The following is a 24722-nucleotide window of genomic DNA, read 5'->3' on the forward strand; positions in this document are numbered from 1 at the left end:
TGACCTGGTGTGTTTTTCTAAAAGCAATAAGATATTTTTTTAAAAAATGCAGCTTCATTACTTCTGATAATGGGAGTGCTTTCAGTATTTGCCATTATCCAGTGAAATTATTGTGTAAAAGCGGGAACCTGTCCTGTTAAACCAATACTTTGCTGTGCCCCTTTGGAAAAATGTACTGCTGCGAGAATATAGGGGGCTAAAATGTCCTGTTAGAACAATATTTTGGGGGAACGGAAGGGTGGTGGGGAAGAGAAGTCAAAATGTTGTGTTAGAACAATATGATGGGGGGAGTCAAAACACTGATTTTGTTTTTAATGCTTGATTTTGTAAACAAAATATTTTAACCTTTTTTCTAATTAATTGTCACCAGAGGCCCTATGTTTTGATCTGTATGTATATCAATGTTTTACTCTTCGGTTACTCCAGCATTACTGCACTCGTGTATTCAGTCATATTTGTGTAATTGGCCAAGGTGTATCATCGAAATACTTTTCCATTAGATTTTTGTGCCACAGTTAAACAAGGGTTAAATGTTTCCAACGCACTATATTGTGCCACCTCAGTTGAACACGTTAAAATATTTTCCAGTTTTATTGATATATTCGGAGATATGAAGCAAGGTCCTGTGGCACAATGGTTGGATCCCTGCCAGAAGATCTGAGTTCTGGGCCTTGAGGGTCAAGGATTGAAGGTTCCTAAAGCAGCAAAACAGATTGAGCTAGTTGACTGGATGGCTGCTGTGGATCAGATTGGTGCCAACAGGATGTGTTTGAGCCACATTCTGGCAGCAAACTTGAGAAGAAACTGAATACAGAGCTGTTAGCCAAGTGTAAAAGTTGTATAATTTGAGTGATAAGGTGCAGGAAATCCTAAAGTGTTCGAAAGTCATGCATTCAGTTAATCCAAATGTTTGCAGTTTGATTTTCTTCCTTTTGTCCTGATAAGTGCAGAATGAAATGTTTTGTCAAAGGGCCTGTTCTACCAGTTTTTGGCATTATGTCCTATATGCTGGTTTCAAATACAATAACCAAATTCTAGGAATCATATGCCATCCATTTCAACATTGAAACTTTTTCATATTGACTGACAGAGATATAACTAGACTAATGCTATTTTGAGGTAAATATTAGGGAAGCAGATCTACTTTTCACATCTTTCCCTTTTGTGGTATACAGCACTGAAAGTAGGTGATATTATTGACAATTAGAATATCTGGTAGGCTAAAGAAATATCCCATTTGGGCTGAGCTATTAAGTTGAGAACTTCTGTGTTAACTGGAGGTCTTTTAGCAAGCAAAGGCCTCTTGGCTGATATTGTATTGTACATCACTGGTGGGCAGTTTTGGAGGCCGTGACCATGTGTATATTTTGGCACTCATTTCCTAGCTGTCTGTCTTTCAACATTATCCTTTGAATGAACTTTTTTGTGCTGAATGTGAGAAGTTCTCATGGTTTCCCTGTGCATTTTCTTGCTCCACTCAATAGGTCAGCTCGTTCCTTACCTGGGCTTTGTAGCACTCCTTGATATTAAATCTGGTAACTCAACCAACAACTTGTCCACACAAAGTGTCAGTGGTTGAAGACTGGCCATGGTTTTTTCCTTGAATGATATTGTTCTATCCAGCCCCTGTATTAGTTTGCAACAGTTGTGATGTAGGATTGGAAAATACTGCATATACTGGTGCATTGTGCAGGCCACTTTTAAGAACAGATCTAAATTGACAAGTGATTGCAACAGTTTCTGGTTTTCGATGGAAATTTCTGCCTACTCACGGATCTAACCAACTATATTTTAATTCAGAGATAACAAGGTGTGGAGCTGGATGAACACAACAGGCCAAGCAGCTTCAGAGGAGCAGGAAAGCTGATGTTTCGGGCCCAGACCCTCTTTCAGAAATGGGGAGGGAGAGAGGCAGTTCTGAAATAAATAGGGAGAGAGGGGGAGGCAGATAGAAGATGGATAGAGGAGACAGACAGGTCAAAGAGGTGGGGATGGAGCCGGTAAAGGTGAGTGTAGGTAGGGAGGCGATACGTCAGTCCAGGGAGGACGGACAGGTCAAGGGGGTGGGATGAGTTTGTTAGGTAGGAGTTGGGGGTTGCTGCTGCTTCGTGATATTGCAATTGACACCAAATTTGGACCAGTACTTTCAAGACTTATCTCTGCCTCTTGAATTCTTTAATAATTTGCACCTGACAAACTGTTTAAATTGGAAATATTTGCATCCGTGTAATAGTACCACTTAGTGAGTGTTACGAGTCAGCCATAGAGCACAGAAACAGACCCTTCGGACCAACTCATCTCTGACAACCATTATCCCAAACTAAACTAGGCCCATATCCCTCCAAGCATTTCTTATTAATGTACTTACCTAAATGTCTTTTGAATGTTTCAACCGTGCCCATATCCTCCATTTCCTCTGGAAGTTCATTCCATGCACAAACCACTCTGTGTTTCTAAAGAAAAAAAAACCTCCCCTATGTATCTGTTTTAAAATCTTTCTCCTCTCATCTTAAAGCTTTAGTATTTAACATCCAGTCACGGGACTTGAGGGCGCGGGGGCGGGTGGATGGTGCTGGGATACCAATGCTGCCTCCAATTGCATGGTGTGTGGTTTATTCATTTTCAGAAGGTGGAGATGTTTCAGTGACCCTGGATACTTCTCAACTACAGCAGGTTTGAAATAATTAATTGTGAAATTACAAGTGACAGGGTCTTCATGAGGATGGTGCACTGTTATGTAAGATTAAAACCTAAATATCATTGCCAGCTCATTACGAATGGACTACAACATGGGTGATGGTGGGTAGCTAAAATTGTATCACTATTAACTGTGCGCAGAGTGCTCAGTATTTGAGAAAAGCTGTCAAGAGACCCAAACAATCTTTGTAGTGCTAACCATCCTATTATGTGTGCTGACTTTTTGAAAAAAGTTAATTGATTATTTGTAGTCCTCTGCTCTTTTCCTGTCGCTCTTAGAGACCATATATTTTCCCTTGTGTTCTCTGCAATAACTTTATGAACTGGGGCAATATTTTCATCTGTAAGCTCTGATATAAGTGATATTTTTTTTTCTCTATTTTTGGTAAGTCGTCTTACATTTCTTATTATTTTGGTAGCTTAATAAAGCCCAGGAGTTTCACTACTCGTATTCATTCACTCCTAACCTTCTTTCAGGATGGGCTTCAGTTTGTGATGTGATGCAGTCATTTACTCAGTAACTAGTTGATCTGTGAATTAAAATGAGTTTCATCACAATGTGCGTCAGTCCATACTCTCAACTCTCGCGATACCAGGTTATAGTCCAACAGGTTTGTTTGAAATCCCAAACCTTCAGAGTGTAGTCCCTTCATCAGGTGAAGTCTCCACTTAAGGAAGGTGCTACTCTCTGAAAGCTTGTGATTTCAGATAAAACCTGTTGAATTGTAACTTGGTGTTGTGTGACTTCTGACTTTTTTCCACCCAATCCAACACTGGCACCTGTCCACATCAAGTCCACACTACACGGAGAAGTGGACTTTACAATGAGCTGTAGCAGTGCAAGTTTGTTTTAATATCAAAGGTGCGTTATTCCAGCAGATGTTCTCTTTCACTCTGTTTTAAGGTTCTGTGGCAGAAGGAGCCAGATTTCTTAGTACTAGAATTTCTGCACTTGGTACCGTCAGTAATGCCATAAGCTCTTCCTCTGAAGCGTCCAGTACACAGTTCCCATTCACTTCCACAAGTCTGCAAGAAAACAGGAAGCAAGCATGTTAGGTACAGGCAGTGCTGCCTAGGAATTCCCAGCTGCTGATGGTGAGCTCACTGCAATGATAGATTTTTGAAGTCCAAACATCCACAAGACAATTTCACTGGCTTAGGTAGCAGGAAGCATTTGCCTAGAGCTTCTGCTTGACCCTGTTCGAGTGTTGGGAGAAGAGTGTTAATGAGCACTGTCAACATGGCCCACGTTGTTGGGCTATGAGCATAATACTCGGGGGAAAATGGGACATGTGCTAGGGCAATGTGACATGTCCTGTTGCACTGCTGATATTAAAAGCAATTGTACAGCGGGATGTTACTATTAACATATTTGTCCCTGAAGCACGTGTTTAGGTTGGATTCGAGGTATTGAGTACAAAATGTGACTTTTAAATCTATTGTACTAGAAAAAAAACACTACCTGTCATTGCCTCACCAAACAAAAATGCCCTTTTCCTGGTTGGTTGAGAACCTGTTTTACCAGATAGATGGAGTCAAAATGCAATAAATCCTGTGAGATAATAAGGACTGCCAATGCTGGATGCTGCCTGGCCTGCTGTGTTCCGCCAGCTCCACTGTAAGTCCTGGGCTGCTTTGCCCATTATGTCTCAAATAATGGCCACTGGTGGGTATTCCTGAACTGGTGTTTCTGAATTTCGGGATTACTCTCTGTATGTGGACTATTAGTCAATTCATTTGTGGGTAGAGTGGAATCTTTGCTGCCACTTTTAAACAACGGCACTTGCTTGGCCTGCTGTGTTCATCCAGCTTCACGCTTTGTTATCTTGGATTCTCCAGCATCTACAGTTCCCATTATCATTCACACATAAAAAGAAGTGTTGGTTTACATTTGGGATGGGATGTACAACAGCCATACATATCCTTTCGGACCCAACTTACAGCAGCCTGGTATTCACAATCACAGTAGGCTTCTGGGCTCCAATGGGAAGCAGACCTGAAAGGAGCTGTTCTCTGGAGCAACTCTACTGTGTTTGAGACCATTTGGTATGTGGTGATCGATTTCAGAAAGACTAGCACTTCTCAGAATGCCCAAAGCACTTTACGGACAATGAAGTATTTTCAAACTGAAGATACTGTTTGTAATGTGGGAGCTAAGGCAGTTGAGGTCTTAATTTTGCTCACAGCAGTGTCACATAAACAGCAATGACCCAGTTAATCTGATCTTTATGTTTGAGTCATGTTTGTTGAGGGATATGTTTTGGTCAAACCACCATGGAAATCTGCCCTGCTTTGAGGTGATGCCATACTACCTCTTACATCCAGGTGAGGAGTTAGGCCTACTCCAGGCTGAATGCCTCTTCTGTAAGGCACATTTCTGCCAGTGCTGTACTCCTGTGTGCACCCTGTTTTGCTTCTTGTGTAATGCCCTGTTTTTTCTTTAAAATTACTTTTCAGGTTTTAATGCTTTCAGATGTGTCAGAACAACATTCCAATATGTGCAAGGCTATGAAGAAAACTTGGAATCTTCAAGAACCTACTCTCAAATACTCACTTGCATTGAAAAAAAAATCAGAAATTATATTAATATAGAAACTTGTAGAAGTGAAGATTTTGCATTGCTATGTATATTTTTTGCTAGTCACTAAATTTTGTGAGCTCACTTCTCTCCTGTGGTTGGTGAGAGCACAGGATCGAGATGCATTAAGTCCATTTCGACATGGCAAATGTTTTCTGGTTGACAATGTAAGTAATCTGATAGGCTGCAGTTAAGGATTATCTGGAAGAATATTGCCAGGAATAAGAAGAGGAGCTGCTTTTATTCAAAAGTGAAATGAAAGAGCAGAGATGGTTTGCTAAGGCTGTAGAAGGCTCTGATCAGACCACATTTGGAATATTATGAGTGGTTTAGGGCCCCATATTTAAGGAAGGTTGTGCTGGTGTTGGAGGAGGTTTACAAGAGTGATCCTGTCATATGAGGAGTGGTTGAGGACTCTGGGTTGATGGAGTTTAGGAGGAGGAAGGGGGGGGGAATCTCATTGAAACTTGCAAAATACTGAGGCCTGGATTGTGAGAACTTAATAAAGATGTTTCTGCTAGTGGGAAAGACTAAGACTGAAGGGCATAGTTCAGTGTGAAGGAGCAACCTTTAGAGAGGAATTTCTTTGGCCAGAGGGTAGTGAATCTGTAGAACCCATTGCTCCAGAGGGCTGTGGAAGCCAAGTCACTGAGAGTATTGAAGACCGAGATAGGCTCTTGATTGGTAAGAGGATCAAGGGTTGTACCATATGATGTCATGGTCATATGAAAGGGCAGGTTTATCATTTCAGGTGAAATTTGCACAATGTCCCAAAAAGCCATGCAGCAAGTTGATGAATTGACTATAAGCCAAAAATAATCTTCACAGCTAATATCTTCCTGACACAATGTGATGGGGGAGTTTACATGATTTCCTCATGAGGAAAAGTCAGAATGTTTTGCTACAAGCTTTGGAAAGAAAGCAGGCTGGTTGTTAAGATGGAGCTGCAGTGAGAATACTAACAATGCTATGGAATTGCCTCTTGTGCTCACCCAATGAAGATACAGTGAATGTATTTTCTCTTATTTACAACTATTATTGGCACCTATTGAACATCGCGGTCTCTTTTGTCTTTGTCTTTTGCTCTGGGCATCCTCACCCTGTGTTCCACTTGCTCCTCCTTCTCTTCTGTCAACAGTATAAAAACTACCATTTTCCAATTATAGAGCCATTGAGTCATATAGCACAGAAGCAGTCCGACCATAATCTCACTAAACCAGTCCTAACTGCCTGTTCCTGGCCATATCCCTCTAAACCTTTCTTATTCATCAACTTATCCAAATGACTTCTAAATGTTGTAACTGTACCTGCATCCACCACTTCCTCTGGAAGTTCATTCCACACATGAACGGCTCTCTTGTGTTCTGAAGAAGATTTATACAGATTCAAAATGTTAATTGTGCTTCTCCCTCTACAGATCATGCGAGACATGTAGAGTTTCTCCAGTGCTTTCTGTTATTGATGAAGATAGCCAGACTTGTTATTGCTCAAGCTTCCTTGGGTCAATGCAGGTGTGATTTAGTTTTTTGTCAAACTCTCCTGACTCACCTACATGTCCCTTGACCCCATTTAGACTAAACTGTTGACCAGCCCACTGCCTACTTGATTTCCATTCTAGCCAACACCATGAATTTCCCTCATGTTTGTAAGCTCCCTCTCCAAAAGCCCACTTTCAGTCAATTGGTTCTTGTTGCACTTCATCCTATCTTTGAGGTCTCTTTCCATTCCAAAGACCTTAGACATTTTGGGAAATGCATCTCCTCTTTCAATTAGACTCTTTACAGTCTTTAGGACTCAACATTGGGCACCGAATGCAAGCCTTGCCAATGGTGCCCATATCCCACGAAAGACAAATACGAAGAACATAAATTCATTTGTTGCTGATGCTCCCATCCACGACTCCTCACCCCTAACCGTTTCACTTTTTGAATGGTTGTAATATCTTTACCTGTCATTGGGTTGTAGTTGTGAGTTTTCTGCTGTCACAATCTGTAGCCCGTGGCCTGCACGCCGTCTCACAGTGAGTCCACAGGCACCAGACCTTACAGCCTGCTGCGCAGTCAGTAGCAGTGCTGTAGAATGTGGTGTGATCATCTGTGACAATGTCATCGACTGCTTGCTGACCGCCTGCGAACATACACATAAACTGAGTTTCTCCATGTGGAAAAGCTTCCTTCACATTGGCGATAAGTAGATTGTAGATAAAGTGTTCCAGGTGAAATCTTGGGAACCCCCCCACCCACATCAGTATGGAGCTGGATACATACATACTTATGCTTCAGAGGCATGAGTTCAAATCCTGCTTTGGCATCTGAAATTTATATCTAATTAGTTAATAAATCTGGAATAAAGTACTGAACTAATTAATAATAACTAACTAACTAGCGGATTGCCGTAAATAAATAAATCCCAGCCAGGCCAACAATATCCTTAGGAAAGGAAACAAGCCATCTTATACTGGTCTGGCCTATGTGTGACTTCAGAGCCACAGCTATGTGGTTCACTCTTAACTGCTCTTTGAGATAGTCTGGAAAACTATTCCATTGTGTCAAGCTGCTACAGAAAAAAAAGTACAGATTCAAAGGATTTAAATATAGCATTGCATTATTCAGGAAAATATCCCTCTTAAAATAAGTTCTAGAGTTACCTGATATCAAGACCTGTATTTATTGTCCATCCATTTTCTCATGCCCTTGAGAAGGTGGTGGTGAGTTGCCTTGCTGAGCCAGTGCAGTGTAAGGACTCCCACAGTGTCGTAAGGAAGAGTGTTCTAGGATTTTGACACTGAGACATTGAAGGAACAGTGATATAACGCCAAGTCAGGATGATGAGTGACTTGGGTTGGGGGGTGTGTCAACTTGCAGGGGATGGTGTACCTATATATCTGTGGTAGTGGTACTGGGTTAGGGAGCTGTTATCCAAGGAGGGTTGTGGAGGTGCTGCATCGTAGATAGTGTAGCTGCACTGCTGTTACTGAGCATCAATGGTGGAGGAATTGAGTGAGTGTTGAAGGTGGTGGATAGGATGCAAGCAAGGAAATACCAATAGGATGCAAGCAAGGAAATACCAACACGAACTGCAATGGCCAATGGTTGAGTGTGAGGCAGGAATCCAGTGTTGATATTAAGCTGTTTCAGATGAGTGAATATTTCATTTAGTGCTTGCTCGATGACAGATTTTAGCCATAATGTAATAACTGGCCTTTTCTACTACAAAGGTGTGACGTTTGCGCTGGCTGCACCAATGAGTGAGTTGGCTATTTTGTTAGAAATTAGTTGTGGGGTTTAATTCATTCTGTCTTGGATACAGGAATAGGAATTGGTTTGAACTTTGCTGACCTTGTGCAGCTCATGGAGAAAATGCTTTAACCCTGAAGAACAGACCAGTATGGAGATGTAATGTAAAAGACAGTTCTATATCTAACTATATAATAAAATCCTCTTGGGTGGCATAGAATGATAAGTCAAACAGGGAAGCCATTCAGCCCATAATACCTGTCTGAGGTCCTTGTCACTTGCAACCCATTAATTCTACTCCACTGCTCTTGCCCTGTGCACTCTACAGATAATTTTATCCTCTTCAAAGTGGAAACATATCACCATTCCTTCGGTGTCACTGGATCAAAATCCAACGTAGAACTGATCAATTAAACTAAATTTATTCAATGAACTCAGGGCCTGGTTGGGAACATGAATCTGGGATATCATAGCAGTGTTATCTCTAATGAGTGACCATCATTATCTCTAGTGACCATCATTCTTAGTTTCAAAATAGTGATGGCAAAGGATAGAATGATCTAAAAGTTAAAGTTCTAAATTGGAGGAAAACCAATTTTGACAGTATTAGTGAAGAACTTTCAAAAGATAATCAGACTACAGGGACAATGCCTTCCTGTTAGGGTGAAGGGCAAAGTTGGTAGGCTTAGGAAATGCTGGATGACTAGAGAAATTGAGGTATTGGTCAAGAAAAACAAGGAAGCATGTGTCAAGTACAGACAGCAGAGACTGAGTGAATCCTTCGAAGAGTATAAAAGCAGTAGGAGTATACTTAATAGGAAATCAGGAAGGTGAAAAGGGGGCACGAGACAGCTTTGGCAAAAAGGGAAGAGAATTCAAAGTTTTCTACAAATACCTTAAAGGACAAAAGGATAACTAGGGAGATAATAGGTCCCCCTAAAGATCAGTGTGCCCACCTATGTATGGAACAGCAGGAGATGGGGCAAGTTACTAAATGAGCATTTTGCATCAGTGATAACCGTGGAGAAGAATATGGAAGATAGAGAACATGGGAAATAAATAGCAACATCTTGAAAAATGTCCATATTACAGAGGTGGTGGTGTTGGATGGCTTAAAAAAAACATAAAGATGGGTAAACCCACAGAATCTGATCAGGTGTACCCTAGAACTCTGTGGGGAGCTAGGGACGTGTTTGCTGAGCCTCTTGCTGAGATATTCGTATCATCGATAGCCACAGGTGAGGTGCCAGAAGACTCGCTAACATGGTGCCACAATTTAAGAAAGGTGTTGAGGAAAAGCCAGGGAGCTATAGATCTGTGAGCCTGACATCACTGGTGGGTCAGTTGTTAGAGGGAATCGTGAGGAACAGGGTTTACAATTGGAAAGGCAAGGACTGATTAGGGATAATCAACATCGCTTTGTGCCATGTCTCAATAACTTGATTGAGTTTTTTGAGGAAGCAATAAAGAGGATTGATGAAAGCAGAGTGGTGGAAATGATGGTTAGTAAGTTTGCAGATGACGCCAAAATTGGAGGTGTAGTAGACAGCAAAGAAGCTTACTTCACAGTACAACAGGACCTTGGTCAGATGGGTCAATGGGCTGAGATGTGGCAGGTGGAGTTTAATTTATGTAAATGTGAGGTGCTGTATTTTGGAAAGGCAAATCAGGGCATGACGTATACACTAAATGGTAAGGTCCTGGCGAGTGTTGCTGAACAAGAGACCTGGGAGTGCAGGTTCATAGTTCCTTGAAAGCGGAGTTGCAGGTTAGTAGGATAGTGAAGAAGACATTTGGTATGCTTGCCTTTATTAGACAGTGTGTCAAGTATAGGAGTTGGGAGGTCATTTGTGGCTGTACAGGACATTGGTTAGGCCACATTTGCAGTGCTGTGTGCAATTCTAGTCTCCCTGGTAAAGGAAGGATGTTGTGAAACTTGAATGAATTCAGAAAAGATTTCCAAAGGTGTTACCAGGGTTGGAGGGCTTGAGCTATAGGGAGAGACTGAATAGGCTGGGGCTGGAGCATTGGAAGCTGAGGGGTGACCTAACAGCGGCTTATAAAATACTGAGAGGCATGAATAGGGTGAATAGACATGGTCCTTTCCCTCGGGTGGGGGTGTGCAAAACTAGAGAGGCATAGGTTTAAGGTGAGAGGGGAAAGATTTAAAAGGGACCTAAAGGGCAACTTTTTCACACAGAGAGTGGTGCGTGTATGGAGTGAGCTGCCGGAGGAAGTGGTGGAGGCTGGTGCAATCACAACATTTAAAAGGCATTTGGATGGGCTTGTGAATAGAAAGGGTTTAGAAGATACGGATCAAAGGCTGGCAGATGGGACCAGATTTATCCGAAATATCTGGTTGGCATGGACAAGTTGGACTGAACGGTCTGTTTCTGTGCTGTACATCTCTTTCGAGTCTCTGACTCCAATAGCTTGTGGTTGTCCCTTCACCAAATGGACTGCAGCAGTTCGAGAAGGCAGCTCACCAGCTCCATCACGAGACAAAATAGGGAAGGGCAATAAGGGCTGGCCGAGCCAGCAATGCCCATCTCCCATGAATTATATATACTCTTTTTAAAAGAAGTGTTTATCCAATTCTCCTTTGGAAATTGCAGCATGAGGTCTTTTGCCAAACAGCTTGAACTGTGAGGCCTCATGATACAAAACATTCTTGCAATGTGTGAAGCTTTGGGGAAATGACAAGAAGAACCTTCCAATTTATGTTCAATCACAAAACACTCTACCAGGCAATAATTTACTAAAATTTTTCATCACATTGTTGCAGAAACAGTGAGGTATTCCATTCTCCCACGTTCTCCCATTTCACCTGTTCCTGTTTTTGATAGAAGGCGAAGACTTTTTCCTTCAGAATCTGATAGTCGAGCTTCATTTGTTTAAGGAGTGCTTTGTCAATGCAGCTGCAGCACAGGAGAAGATGCACAAAATGTACACTCAGTTACCACCCACTGAAAGAGAGTCTCCAACTGCGCTCAAAATTCAGAAAATTTAATGTTTTGTTGTTTCACTTGTTCACTCAAAATCCCACAGTGTCAATGTGGTCTTAATGCTAATCTTTTAAATTCCAGTTAGGCTTTTATTGAAACAAAGTAGCATGCTTGTACTGGTTCGATGACCTGGTTACGATCTTGCGGCAAACAGACTAAATTCAGTTGGTGCACCAAAGGAAATTGGGTTGACTTGTTACAGCTGTCCAATACATTGGTAAGGCAACATTGGGAGCGCTGTGAACAGTTCTGGTCACCTCATTATAAGAAGGATGTTATTAAACTGGAATGGGTGCAAAATAAATTGATCAGGATGTTACCAGGACTGGAAAGTTTGAGTTTTAAAGCGAGGCTGGATAGGCTGGGAATTTTTCCCCTGGAGCTTTGAAGGCTGAGGGGGTACCTTATAGAGGTTTATAAAATCATGACTGGTGTACAAAAGGTGAATAGCCAAGATCTTTTCCCCAGGATAGGGGAGTCCAGAGGTCATAGGTTTAAGGTGGGGGGAGGTAGTGGAAATATTTAAAAGGCACCTGAGGGGCAATGTTTTCATGCAGAGGGTGGTGTGTGTGTGTGGAATGAGCTGCCAGAGGAAGTGGTGTAGGCTGGTTCAATGACAACATTTAAAAGGCATCAAGATGGCTACATGAAAAGGACGGGTTTAGAGGGATTGGGGCCAAATGCTGGCAAATGAGACTAAGTCAATAGGGATGTCTGGTTGGCATGGATGAGTTGGACAGAAGGGCCTGTTTCTGTGCTGTATAACTGACTCTGTAGCCTCCCCCTCAACCATGACTAGATAATACGCCTGAAAGCCTCATCAGTGTATTTTCAACCCATCGCTCATTCCACCCCTCGGTCATATCAGCTCCTGTGAAAGGCAAAGCAAAAATCCCAGTGTCCAATTACGCTGCAAAATTTGTCTCTGCTCCCTCCCCACTTAGATGACCGGGGCCAGTCCAGGACCCAAATGAACCGAGTGGTTTCTACAAAGGCACACAGAGTGGATGTTCTCCAAGGGTAGATGGGCTAGGCCATTCTTTATGCAACTATGGAGTACGTTGAGACATTATCGTGAAAATGCGTCATGTCAGAGAGGAATTCAATATACTAATCATAATCTTTATTTGCATTTTTCACTTCTGGATTTTCTTGCTTGCCTATCAGAGTAGCTAATTGATTATTTTTTTAACTTAGCATGGGATGTGAGCATTGTTGGCAAAGCCAGAAAATGTTGCCCATCCCTGATTGTCCTCAAGGAGGTGGCAGTGAGCTGTCTTTTTGAGCTGCTACAGTCCACCAGACTGGGTACACCCGCAGTGCTCTTCTTCTTTCTTCATTCATTAACAGGATAAGGGCTTTGCTAGCCAGGCAGCATTTATTGCCAATCCCTAATTGCTCAAAGGGAGGCAGTTCCAGGAGTTGACCAAAAACAGGTTCAAGAACAGCTTCTTCCCGGCTGTTATTAAGTTTCTGAATGGTTCTCTCACATTTCAAATCTAATATTGATCTTGCTCTCTGTGCACCTTCTCTGCAGCTGTAACTTTGTATTCCTTGCTCAGTTCAGTCACACTATGATCTTTGTATGTTATGATCTGCCTGTACTGCATGCAAAACAGAACGTTTCGCTGTATTTGGGTACATGTGACATTAAGAAATCCAAACAGCTCAACAGCCAGCACATCTACGCTGTCCTCCTACCTTCTGCTTTCTAAGATTTGAGGTCATCCAGACTCGGAGGTATGTGTAATAGCCTGCACATTTTCCCTTCGCTTACCACCAAGATGGATAAAAAGGAGCTGCATTGGTATTACTGGCCCTCCAGTTTGAAGTCCACTAGGATATTTATTTCATCTTGGCTCTGAGATCATTCCAATCCTCCAAATCCAACCTCTTGAGCATCCCAGATTCCCATCACCAACATCCCACTAATTTGCAGCTAGCAGGCCCCGAAGCTCCAAAATTCCATCCTTAAACCTCTCCAGCTCTCTTTCCTCCTTCACATCCTCCATTTCTGTCTTAGCATATCCATTGGCCATGCTCCTATCACATCATATTGTTGTCCAATTCTGTTTGATGAGAAATGTTGCGGGATATTTTAAAGACCCTACCCATATGCCAGTTGAGGCTACCGTACCGCAGGCTTGAGGTTCCCGTGCAAAGCTTATTCCTCACTCTTCGTATTGAGGAGGTTGAGTTGTTTTAACCAAAACCAAAACGGATTTTCATTGTAACCGAATATTGCATGAATTAAAATGCCCAGCTTGCTTAATTCCATCGCGAGGTTAGCTGCCTCATTTTTTTTGATTCAGGGCCTCATCCTTTCTGTGGGCAGAATGGTCTACTCCTTCTCAAATTGCATTAATTAAACCTGAAATTTACATAGAACATAGAATAGAACAGTACAGCACAGTAGAGACCCTTCAGCCCACAATGTTGTGCCGAACTTTTCCCCTAATTATAAGGTCTATCTAACCTCCACCCCTACCTTATACTATCACCCATATGCCTATCTAATAGACGCTTAAATGCCCCTAATGAGGCCAATTCCACTACCCTCTCCAGCAATGCATTCCACGTCCCTACCACTCTTTGAGTGAAGAACCTACCTCTGACGACTCCCCTATATCTACCTCCACTCACTTTAAAACTATGCCCCATCATATTAGCTTCCTCCATCCTAGGAAAACATCTCTGGCTGTCCACTCTGCATTTCAGGCAATATCCTGGTAAATCTCCTCTGCACCTTTTCCAATGCTTCCACATGTTCCTGTAATGAGGTGACCAGAACTGGACACAATACTCCAGATGTGGCCGAACCAGCCTTCTGTATAGCTGGAGGATAACTTCACGGGTCTTGAACTCAATCCCTCTATTAATGAAAGCTAACACACCATACGCCTTCTTGATAACTCTATCCACCTGGTTGGCAGCTTTCAGGGAACTATGGACGTGATCCCCAAGATCCTCTGCTCCTCTGCACTGCCAAGAATCTTTTCATTAACCCTGTATTTGGCTTTCAAATTTGTCCTTCCAAAATGAATCACCTCACACTTTTCAGGGTTAAACTCCATCTGCCACTTCTCAGTCCAGCTCTGCATCCTATCAATGTCCCTTTGTAACCTAGAACATCCCTCCACACTATCCACAATGCGACCCACCTTTGCAAACTTACAAATCCACCCTTCCACTCCTTCATCCAAATCATTTACAAAAATCACATAGAAGAGGACCTAGAACAGATCCTTGCGGAACACCACTCATAACTGAGCACCATGTTGAATATTTTCCATCTACTACCACCCTTTGTCTTCTAAGGGTCAGCCAATTTTGAATCCAATCTGCCACATTTCCCCCTATCCCAAGCCTTCTTACCTTCTGCATGACCCTACCATGGGGAACCTTATCAAACGCCTTACTTAAATCCATGTATACCACATCCACTGCTCCACCCTCATCCACATGTTTGGTCACCTCTTCAAGTAATTCAATAAGGATTGTGAGGCATGATCTACCCCTCACAAATCCATGCTGACTATCACAAATTAAACTGTGCCTTTCCAAATGATCATAAATCCTATCTCTCAGAGCCCTTTCCAATAATTTGTCCACCACTGACGTAAGACTAACTGGCCTGTAATTTCTGGGGTTATCCTTATTCCCTTTTTTGAATGAGGGAATGACGTTTGCCTCTCTCCAATCTTCCGGCACTATACCCGTGGACAGTGAGAGCAAAATGATCATCGCCAAAGACCCTGCAATTTCTTCCCTCACTTCCCATAGAATCCTTGGATAAATCCCATCAGGCCCGGGGGACTTATCTATCTTCAAGTTCCTCAAAGTTCCTAGTACATCTTCCTTACTAACATCAGTCTCCTCAAGCCTTCCAGGCTGTTTCACACTGTCCTCACCTACAATTAGGTCCTTTTCAGCTGCGAGTACAGAAGAAAAGTAATCACTAAGGGCCCCTCCTATCTCTTTAGGTTCCATTCACAAATTTCCTTTACAATCCTCGGTCGGCCCCATCCTTTCTCCGATCGTTCTCTTATTCCTCACGAACATGTAAAAAGCCTTGGAGTTTTCCTTGACCCTATCTGCTAAGGTTTTCTCATGCCCCCTTATAGCTCTCCTAAGCTCTTTCATCAGCTGAAATGTTGAAATTCAGTGCATCTGTGGCCAATGGATGTTATAATTCCATTGCACAGTCTGCGACAGACTACAGCATGAATTCATTGACTCTGATAATTATAATTGCTATTGCACTTCCACAAAGACCATACGACCTTAAGATATAGGGGCAGGATTAGGCCGTCGCATCTGTTCTGCCAGCTGATCATGGTTGATGTGTTTCTCATCTCCAATACCCTGCCTTGTCCCTATAACCCTTGATCCCCTTACTATTGATCTCTGTCTTAAATACACTCAATGCACCCTGATAAGCTTCCACACGGTAGGCTGCTCTGGGAGGTTAGATCGCATGGAATCCAGGGAGAGCTGGCAAATTGGATACCCGATGGGCTTGATGTTAGGAAGCAGAGAGTAATAGTGGAAGGATGTGTGTCAGACTGGAGGCCTGTGGCTAGAGATGTGCCCCAGGGGTCGGTGCTGGGCCCATTGCTGTTGTAATCTATATCAATGACTTGGATAAGAATGTACAAGGCATTAGTAAGTTTGTTGATGGCACTAATATAGGCAGTTCCATGGACAGTGAGGAAGGCTATCAGAAATTGCAGCAGGGTCATGATCAGCTGAGGAAGTGGGCAGGGAAATGGCAAATGGGGTTTAATAAGGGTAAGTGTGAGGTGTTGCATTTTGGAAAGTCACATCAAGGTAGGAGTTTCATGGTGAATGGTCAGGCCTTAAGGAGTGTCGTGGAACAGAGGGACCTTGGCGTTCAGGTAGACAGGGTGGTGAAGAAGGTTTTTAGCACACTGGCCTTCATCAGTCAGGGCAATAAGTATAGACATTGGAAAGTGACGTTGCAGGTGTACAGGATGTTGCTGAGGCCGCACTTGGAGTATTGTGTTCAGTTTTGGTCCCTTGCTATAGAAAGGATGTTATTAAACTAGAAAGAGTGCAGAAGAAATTTACAAGGATATGCCAGGATGCAAGGGTTTGAGTTATAGGGAGAGGTTGGACAAGCTAGGGCTTTTTTCTTTAGAGTGTAGGAGACTGAGGGGGGTATGTTATATAAGTGTATAAAATTATGTCAGGCAGGGATAGAATATACTCAGTCGTTTTCCCAGGGTTGAGAAATCGAGGACTAGAGGGCTTCAATTTAAGGTCGGAGGGGAAAGAATACATGAGGGGTAACTTTTTTACTCCGGGGTGGTACGCATATGGAATGAGCTGCCAACAGAAGTGGTTGAGGCAGCTACATTAACAACATTTAAAAGGCATTTGGACAAATACATGGATAAGGAAAGGTTTAAGAAGGATATGGGTCCAGTGCAGGGAAATGGGGTTGGCATGGATGGGCATTTTGGTCCGCACGGACCAGTTTGGGCTGAAGGGCCTGTCTCTGTGTTTTAGGACTCTATAGCTTAAAATTAAATTGAAAATTATGGAATCATACAGTACAGCAGAGGCCTTTCGACCCATCGAGTCTATACTACCAACAGTATGCCACTATTTACACTAGTCCCAATTTCCCACACTGGACACATAGCATTAAATGTTAGGACAATTCAAGTGCTCACCTAAGTGTTTTTTTAAAGGTTGTGAGGCTTCCTGCCTCAACTACCCTCCTAGACAAAGCATTCCAGACTCCCACCACCCTCTGGGTGAAAAGGTTTTTCCTCAAATCCCTGCTAAGCCTCCTGTCTTTCACTTTAAAATGATGGTTCCCCCCTCCCTTGTCATTGGCCCTTTTATTAAGGGGAACAGCTGCTTTCCATCCACCCTGTCCATGTCCCTCATAATCCTATACACTTCAGTCAGGTCCCCTCTCAGCCTCCTCTGCTCTGAAGGAAACAACCCGAGCTTATGCAGCCTCTCTGAAATACTCCACCCTGGGGGAATCGGTTCTGCAACCCCTCCAGGGCCAACATATCCTTCCCATAGTGTGGTGACCCGAGCTCCAGCTGTGGCCGAACCAAAATTCTGTACAGCTCCAACAGGCCCTCTCTGCTCTTATAATCTATGCCACAACTGAAATGGTCGTTGGTTCGTTACAGGAGAAACAATTGCCGGAATTTTCCAAATCCCGAAACATTGCTTTATAACATCGTTGTTGCACAGATATACAAACTGTCCAGTCCATACACTAGAGGGCTCTGCTCAACAGCTTTATGGTGAATGAAGAGATAATAGGAACTGCAGATGCTGGAGAATCCAAGATAATAAAGTGTGAAGCTGGATGAACACAGCAGGCCAAGCAGCATCTTAGGAGCACAAAAGCTGACGTTTCGGGCCTAGACCTTTCGTCGGAGGCTCACCGATGATGTTACCTAGAATGGTGATGAAACGTCTGAAAACTAACCTTCCAGCTCAGCGAGCAAACTCACATCCTGATCCTCAACTTGAGCTACAAATCTTCTCAAAACTCGCTAATCCCTCTACCACTCTAACAAAGTCATTAATAACATTGAACACCTCTATCAAATCTCCACATAGCTTTCTGTGTGCTCTAACGAAAGGTGATCATAAGACGTAAGAGCACGAGAAGGCCATTCAGCCCCTTGAGCCTGCTCCACCATTCAGTAGGATCATGGCTGATCCAACATTCCTCACTTTCCTGCTCTTTCCCCATCACTCTTGATTCCCCGACTGATCAAAAATCTATCTGTCTCAGCCTTATATATACACAAGGACTCTGTCCCCACAGCTCCCTGTGCTAGGGTGTTCCAAAGGCTCGCAACACTTTGACAGAAGAAGTTCCTCCTCATCTCAGTCTTACATTGGCACCTCTTTATTCTGAGACAGTGCCCTGTGGCCCTAGATCCTTGCACGAGGGGAACCATCCTCTCAGCATTTACCCTGTCGAGCCCCTTCAGAATCTTCGGCAGCCTGTCCATACAAAATGGAGTTCCCCACCACCTTCAACCTCTGAGTCAGCCTCCCTCCCTATCCTGCTGAGTGCACCATTCATAACACCGTCAGATGGAGCCAAACCAACGAGCTTTCTGGAGCCACCCCACCAATTTAAAGATTGTAAACAAAATAAATTAAAAATTGCTGGAAAAACTCAGCAGGCCTGGCAGCGTCTGTGGAGAGAAATCAGAATTACCATTTCAGGTCCAGTGTCCCCACCTCAGAAATGATGGTATCTGGGAAAAGGTCCGCTTTGCAGAACACCTCCGCTCGGTTCGCAATAAACAACTGCACCTCCCAGTCGCAAACCATTTCCACTCCCCCTCCCATTCTTTAGACGACATGTCCATCATGGGCCTCCTGCAGTGCCACACTGAGGCCACCCGAAGGTTGCAGGAACAGCAACTCATATTCCGCTTGGGAACCCTGCAGCCCAATGGTATCAATGTGGACTTCACCAGCTTCAAAATCTCCTCTTCCCCCACCGCATCCCAAAACCAGCCCAGTTCATCCCCTCCCCCCACTGCACCACACAACCAGCCCAGCTCTTCCCCTCCACCCACTGCATCCCAAAACCAGTCCAACCTGTCTCTGCCTCCCTAACCTGTTCTTCCTCTCACCCATCCCTTCCTCCCACCCCAAGCTGCACCTCTATCTCCTACCTACTAACCTCATCCCACCTCTTTGACCTGTCCGTCTTCCCTGGACTGACCTATCCCCTCCCTACCTCCCCACCTATACTCTCCTCTCCACCTATCTTCTTTTGTCTCCATCTTCAGTCCACCACCCCCTCTCTCCCTATTTATTCCAGAACCCTCACCCCATCCCCCTCTCTTATGAAGGGTCTAGGCCCGAAAGGTCAGCTTTTGTGCTCCTGAGATGCTGCTGGGCCTGCTGTGTTCAGCCAGTCTCACATTTTAGTATCTGGGAAAAGGCTGGTTTTGATGCGGGAGAAGCGTGGGGGGAGGGGATTAGAAGTAAATAATAGGTGGGGGTGGAGCCCAAGGAGTGAGGAGGACAGTTGGACAGACAAGGGAGTGGATAACAGTGAGCCTGGGAGAATGGATGGCTACTAATGGGAACTTTTTGTGGCTAACAATGGGTCGTGTGTAATAGCAGACCATGGGATAAGAAGGCCGGGGGCATGGGGTTTGGGGTAAGGACATGGGAGAAGTTCAAACCCTTAATGTTGTAAAACTCAATACTGAGTCCAGAAGGCTGAAGAGTCCCCAAGCAGAAGGTGAAGTGTTTTTCTTTTAATTTGGATCTTGCTGCACAGTAAGCCCTGTACCTCTCATTCCCTAGCTCTTTCTGTGCCAGGGTTAGCTGCTCGATGAACATTTCTTTCTTGGTTAGTTGAGCTTCAGTACAACAGGAATCCTCCTGTGGAGTTGCGGGACAGACAGACTCAGTGAGAAGGTAGACTGCCTCACGATGCAGAGAGTGAGAACACTGCAGAAGCTCAAGGACCTGAAGAGGAAGAAATCTTTGTGAGCTCACTGGTGGGATATTTCAACATTTCGAAATTCACTCATGAATTTGGGTCTCGTTGGCTGGGCCCAGAATTTGTTGCCATCCCTAGTTGCCCTCAAGAAGGTGGTGGTGAGCTGCCTTTCTGTGAATTGCTGCAGCCCTTGCAGTGTGGAGACTCCCAAGCAGCTCTATTCAGGAGGGAATTCCAGGATTTTGACACCGAAATAAAGCATATCTTGTAGATGGTACACACTGCTGCTACTGTAGACCAGTGACAGTTGGAATGAATGTTAAAAAGTGATGGAAATTTAAGATAGGGATGAGGATGAATTTCATCTCGCAGAGGATAGTAAATCTGTAGAATTCTTTGCAATAGAGGTGGCTCCAGAAGCTATATTCAAGGCTGAGGTCGACAGTTTTAATCAACAAGGGAATCAAGGGTTGTGGGAAAAGATGAGAAATGGAGTTGAGGATTATCAGAGCAGCCATGATCTCATTGAGTAGCAGAGCAGACTCGATGGACTGAATGGCCTTGAATCTGCTCCTATGGTTTATGGATGGGGTGTCCATTGAGCAGGCTGTTTTACCCTGCATGGAGTTAAGCTTCTTGAGTATATCTGTTCATGTGAAAACCTGCTGCCTCACTTGAGTAATTAGGCACGTCAGCAACATCTGATTCAGAAGCAAGTGTCAATATCTGAAACGCTTTGAAGTTATGAGAAAACATGTTAAGTCCTTGTGATGAGATATTCCTGACCTCCAAACATTCTCACTTGAGTATGGAGGACCTGGAATCCCAACGCCCCCAGTTATTTACACTGATCGGATAAATGACAACAGTTAATATTGTCTGAGAATTCCTGCACACTGCAATGGAAAATGGCCAGGAACAGTTTGACAATTCCTCTTTGAGTCTTCTAACACACACACACTCGCTCACACACACTCACGCACTCCATCTCACATGCACACTCTCACACGCTCTGTCTCTCTTTCACACACACACACACGCACAGTCTCACACACTGTCTCTTTCATACACACACATGCACAGACACACACACAAACACACACACATACACACACACACACACACACACACAAACACGGACTCTCTCTCACACACACTCACGGTTTGCTGCAGCCAGGATTCATTAACGTTAACAAAAACCATTACCCGCTGATGATTCACTTTGAGGCTTTTTATGAGCTGCTTCAATTCACTTATCTCATCTTCTTTAGCTCTCAGTTCCATCTGATATTTCTGGGCTCTCATCGTTGGTGTACCGTGAGGTGAAACTGAAGCTAAACCAGACTCCGGCACCTGGACAGATGGAAGAGGATCATTTCTTAAATCTGACTGTTCTGGTCAAAATGATCTTTCTAAAGAAAGAAATGCACAAACTTCACATAAATGAATTTAGATGGCAGTCTAAAGCGCCCCTCGATACTGGAATTTCAGAAATGTAGATTTAATTTTTTTTAATGACTTATGCTGTTAGGCTGTCGTATAAAATGTAGTTATACAATCATAGAATTAAAGAACCATACATCATAGAGTAGGCCATTCAGCCTGTTACGCTAATGTTGGCTTTTTGAAAAGTTACCCAATGAGTCCCATTTCCCCAATCCTTCCCTTATCTAATGCAAAAATAATGTGCCATGATGCAGGGCAGTGGATGGAATTTCAGTCAAGCGGGTTGCTTTGTCCTGGTCAGTGTCAAGTTTCTTCAGCGCTGTTGGAGCTGCACCCATCCAGGCAGGTGGAGAGTATTCCATCACACTCCTGACTTGTAGATGGTGGGACAGGCTTTAGAGCGTTTGGACGTGAGTTACTCACTGCTGTATTCCCAGCATCTGATCTGCTCATGCAGCCACAGTATTTACACGGCTGGTCTTGTGAGGTTCTGGTCAATAATAACTCACCCCCACCAGGATATCGATAGTAGGAGAGTCAGTGATGGGGATGCCATTGAACATCAAGGGGTGATGCTTAGATTCTGTTTTGATGGAGATGGTCCCTACCTGGCACTCATGTGGAACGAATATTACTTCAGTGGTGGTTCTGAAGGAAGCTCGTCATTGTGTTTCAAATGGATTTCTAACAAAGGAGTAAGTTTATTTTTAAAGATAGCAGGAACTGCAGATGCTGGAGAATCTGAGATAACAAGGTGTGGAGCTGGATGAACACAGCAGGCCAAGCAGCATCAGAGGAGCAGGAAAGCTGACGTTTCGGACCTAGACCCTTCTCTAGGCCCGAAACGTCAGCCTTCCTGCTCCTCTGATGCCGCTTGGCCTGCCGTGTTCATCCAGCTCCACACCTTGTTATCTCAGATTCTCCAGCATCTACAGTCCCTACTAACCCTGCGGTTTCTTGCAGTTTTGCGAAGAGATGTTGCCATGCCACGCTGTGATGCATCCAGATAGGAGGCTTTCTGCAGTGCATCTATAAAAATGTGCAAGACCAATACGAGGAGGAGTTAAGCCAAGCAAATTGGTTTCAGTCATTGTAACAAAGTCAGTACAAGAGTGTTTCAGCCACTGTAATGTCTACTTGCTGTTACATTGAGCCTGATGCTTCACTGGACAGCATCATGGATCTTATTTATACAATAATAGCCATTATGTACAATGCAGTGAATGGTTATTGCTTATGGAGATTGAGCCTCGCTTCTGCTGAAGATTGTCGTTCCTCCCACTTGGTATCAGTAAACCAGGCAGTCGCTAATCAGAGTGATCGGTGACAATGAATCTATCCAAAGACATCTCCACGTGGCCGTAGCACAGAAAAGGAGGAACTGGAGAAAGTGTGAAGTAGTTGATACCAGACCTGTAAGGTCATCATAGCAGTATCACTTTCTCATTAGGGCAGCACGGTGGCTCGGTGGTTAGCTGCTGCCTCGCAGCCTCAGGGACCTGGGTTCGATTCCACCCTCTGGGTGACTGTCTGCGTGGAGTTTGCTCCCTGTGCCTGAGTGGGTTTCCTCCCACAGTCCCAGTATAGGTGTAGGCCATTCGGCCCTTTGAGCCTGCACTACTACCCCATATGACTGTGGCTAATTGTGCAACTTCAGTATCCCATTCCCACTTTCTCTTCATATCCCTTTAGCCCCGAGGGCCACATCCAGCACCCTCTTGAATATATCGAACAGACTGGACCCTGTGGGAGAGAATTCCGTGGGTTCACAGCTTTCAGAGTGAAGAAATTCTTCCTCATCTCAGTCCTGAATGGAGCCCAGAGAGAGAGTTGGGCGGGTAGAGGAGTGGGTAAAGGTCAGCCTGAGAGAATGAATTGCTGCTAGTGGGGACCATTAGTGGCTAATAATGGGTTGCCTGTGGTAGCAGCCCACGTGATGACAAGGCCTGGTGTGAGAGGTTTGGGGGAAGCACATGGGAGGAGGTGCCTCAGGCCCTAAAATCATTGACTCCTGAAGGCTGCAGGGTCCCCATGCGGAAATGAAATGTTGATCTTCCAGCTTGCGCTGAGCTTAGCTGGAGAACTGCAGGCAGGTTAAGACAGAGATTTTGGCAGGGGAACGCGGTGTTGAAATGGCAGGCGACTGGAGTCATTTTGTGGACAGTCTACTTCTTGTCTTCCCAGTGTAGAGGAGATCAATGCAGACGTGCAGATGTGCATCACAACCTGGATCTCAGAGTAAAGCTAGCTGCCTCTGGATTTCTGGGTGGTTCAATTGATACCAATGCAGTGATCGGGCCACAGGATTAGGCCTTAGGCCTCAATGTTCACTCATTGCGCACAATCTACCTTCAGGCCCAAAAACAGGCCTAGACCGATGTCAAGCATATTCTACATCATGTGACACCAGCTCAGCAAACAGCTTCAATAAAATAAATGTATAACTCAGTCAGGGACGCTTCTTTTAGATCATGGCTGTTGAACTAAAGAAATAAATTCTTGTATGCCCACAATTTAACGCTCAAATTCCCAGCCTTCTATTTAAAGAGAGGAAAGCAGAATTGTCTTGAATGCTCGCAAACCAAGTCTAGTTTTCAAAGGGTTAAGAGCCATAATACCAAAGTGTGTGATCTTTCCCTTGACCTTTCACTAGGGGTGAACTCAAAGGCCAAAGGCTTAGACGCCTCTAGATTGAGACCACCCTGACAGGAGAATTCCACCCCCCACCCACCCTCCCAACTCCCAGCCACACGCTAAGACTCAGAATTAACTTTTTTTAAGAGTCTTAACAGCTGCCAATTGTTAAAAGAGACATTGGAAAGAATTCAATTCATTTTCGAGTTTACAGGTTTGCAGACAACATAAAGCCGGGTCAATACAGTGTGGAGCTGGAGGAACACAGCAGGCCGGGCAGCGTCAAAGGAGCAGGAAAGTTGACGATTCGGGTTTCACAGCCCTGATGAAGGATGTAAATGTGAAACATTGACCTTCCTTCCTCCTCTGATGCAACCTGTCCTGCTGTGAAAGGGTGTAAACCTGAAACATTGACTTTCCTGTACCTCTGATGCTGCCTGACCTGTTGTGTCCCTCCAGCTCCATGCTGTATTGCATCTGCAGTTCTTGCTATCTCAAAGCTGGGTGTGTGCGTGAACTGTGAGGAGGATGCGGAGATGCTTCAGCGTGATTTGACCAAGTTGAGTGAGTGGGCAAATGCATGGCAGCAGCAGAATAGTGTGGACAAATCTAGAGCTATCCACTTCGGTAGCAAAAACGGAAAGACAGGC

At 44.0% G+C, this 24722-nt stretch overlaps 1 protein-coding gene across 1 annotated transcript in view; it reads right to left on the reverse strand.

Annotated features, from left to right (window-relative positions):
- Nucleotides 1-11269: 11269 nt before the first annotated feature.
- Nucleotides 11270-24722, reverse strand: part of LOC125454821 (uncharacterized) — a 52925-nt gene continuing 39472 nt past the window's right edge. Inside the window, exons 11-13 of the mRNA XM_048536044.2 lie at nt 21199-21345; nt 19840-20018; nt 11270-11429 (exon numbers count right to left, since the gene is read on the reverse strand). Of these exons, the coding sequence (XP_048392001.2) occupies nt 11270-11429; nt 19840-20018; nt 21199-21345 (486 nt within the window). The remainder of the gene's footprint in view (nt 11430-19839; nt 20019-21198; nt 21346-24722) is intronic.

Source organism: Stegostoma tigrinum, chromosome 9, assembly GCF_030684315.1.
Source record: "Stegostoma tigrinum isolate sSteTig4 chromosome 9, sSteTig4.hap1, whole genome shotgun sequence".
NCBI lineage: Eukaryota > Metazoa > Chordata > Chondrichthyes > Orectolobiformes > Stegostomatidae > Stegostoma > Stegostoma tigrinum.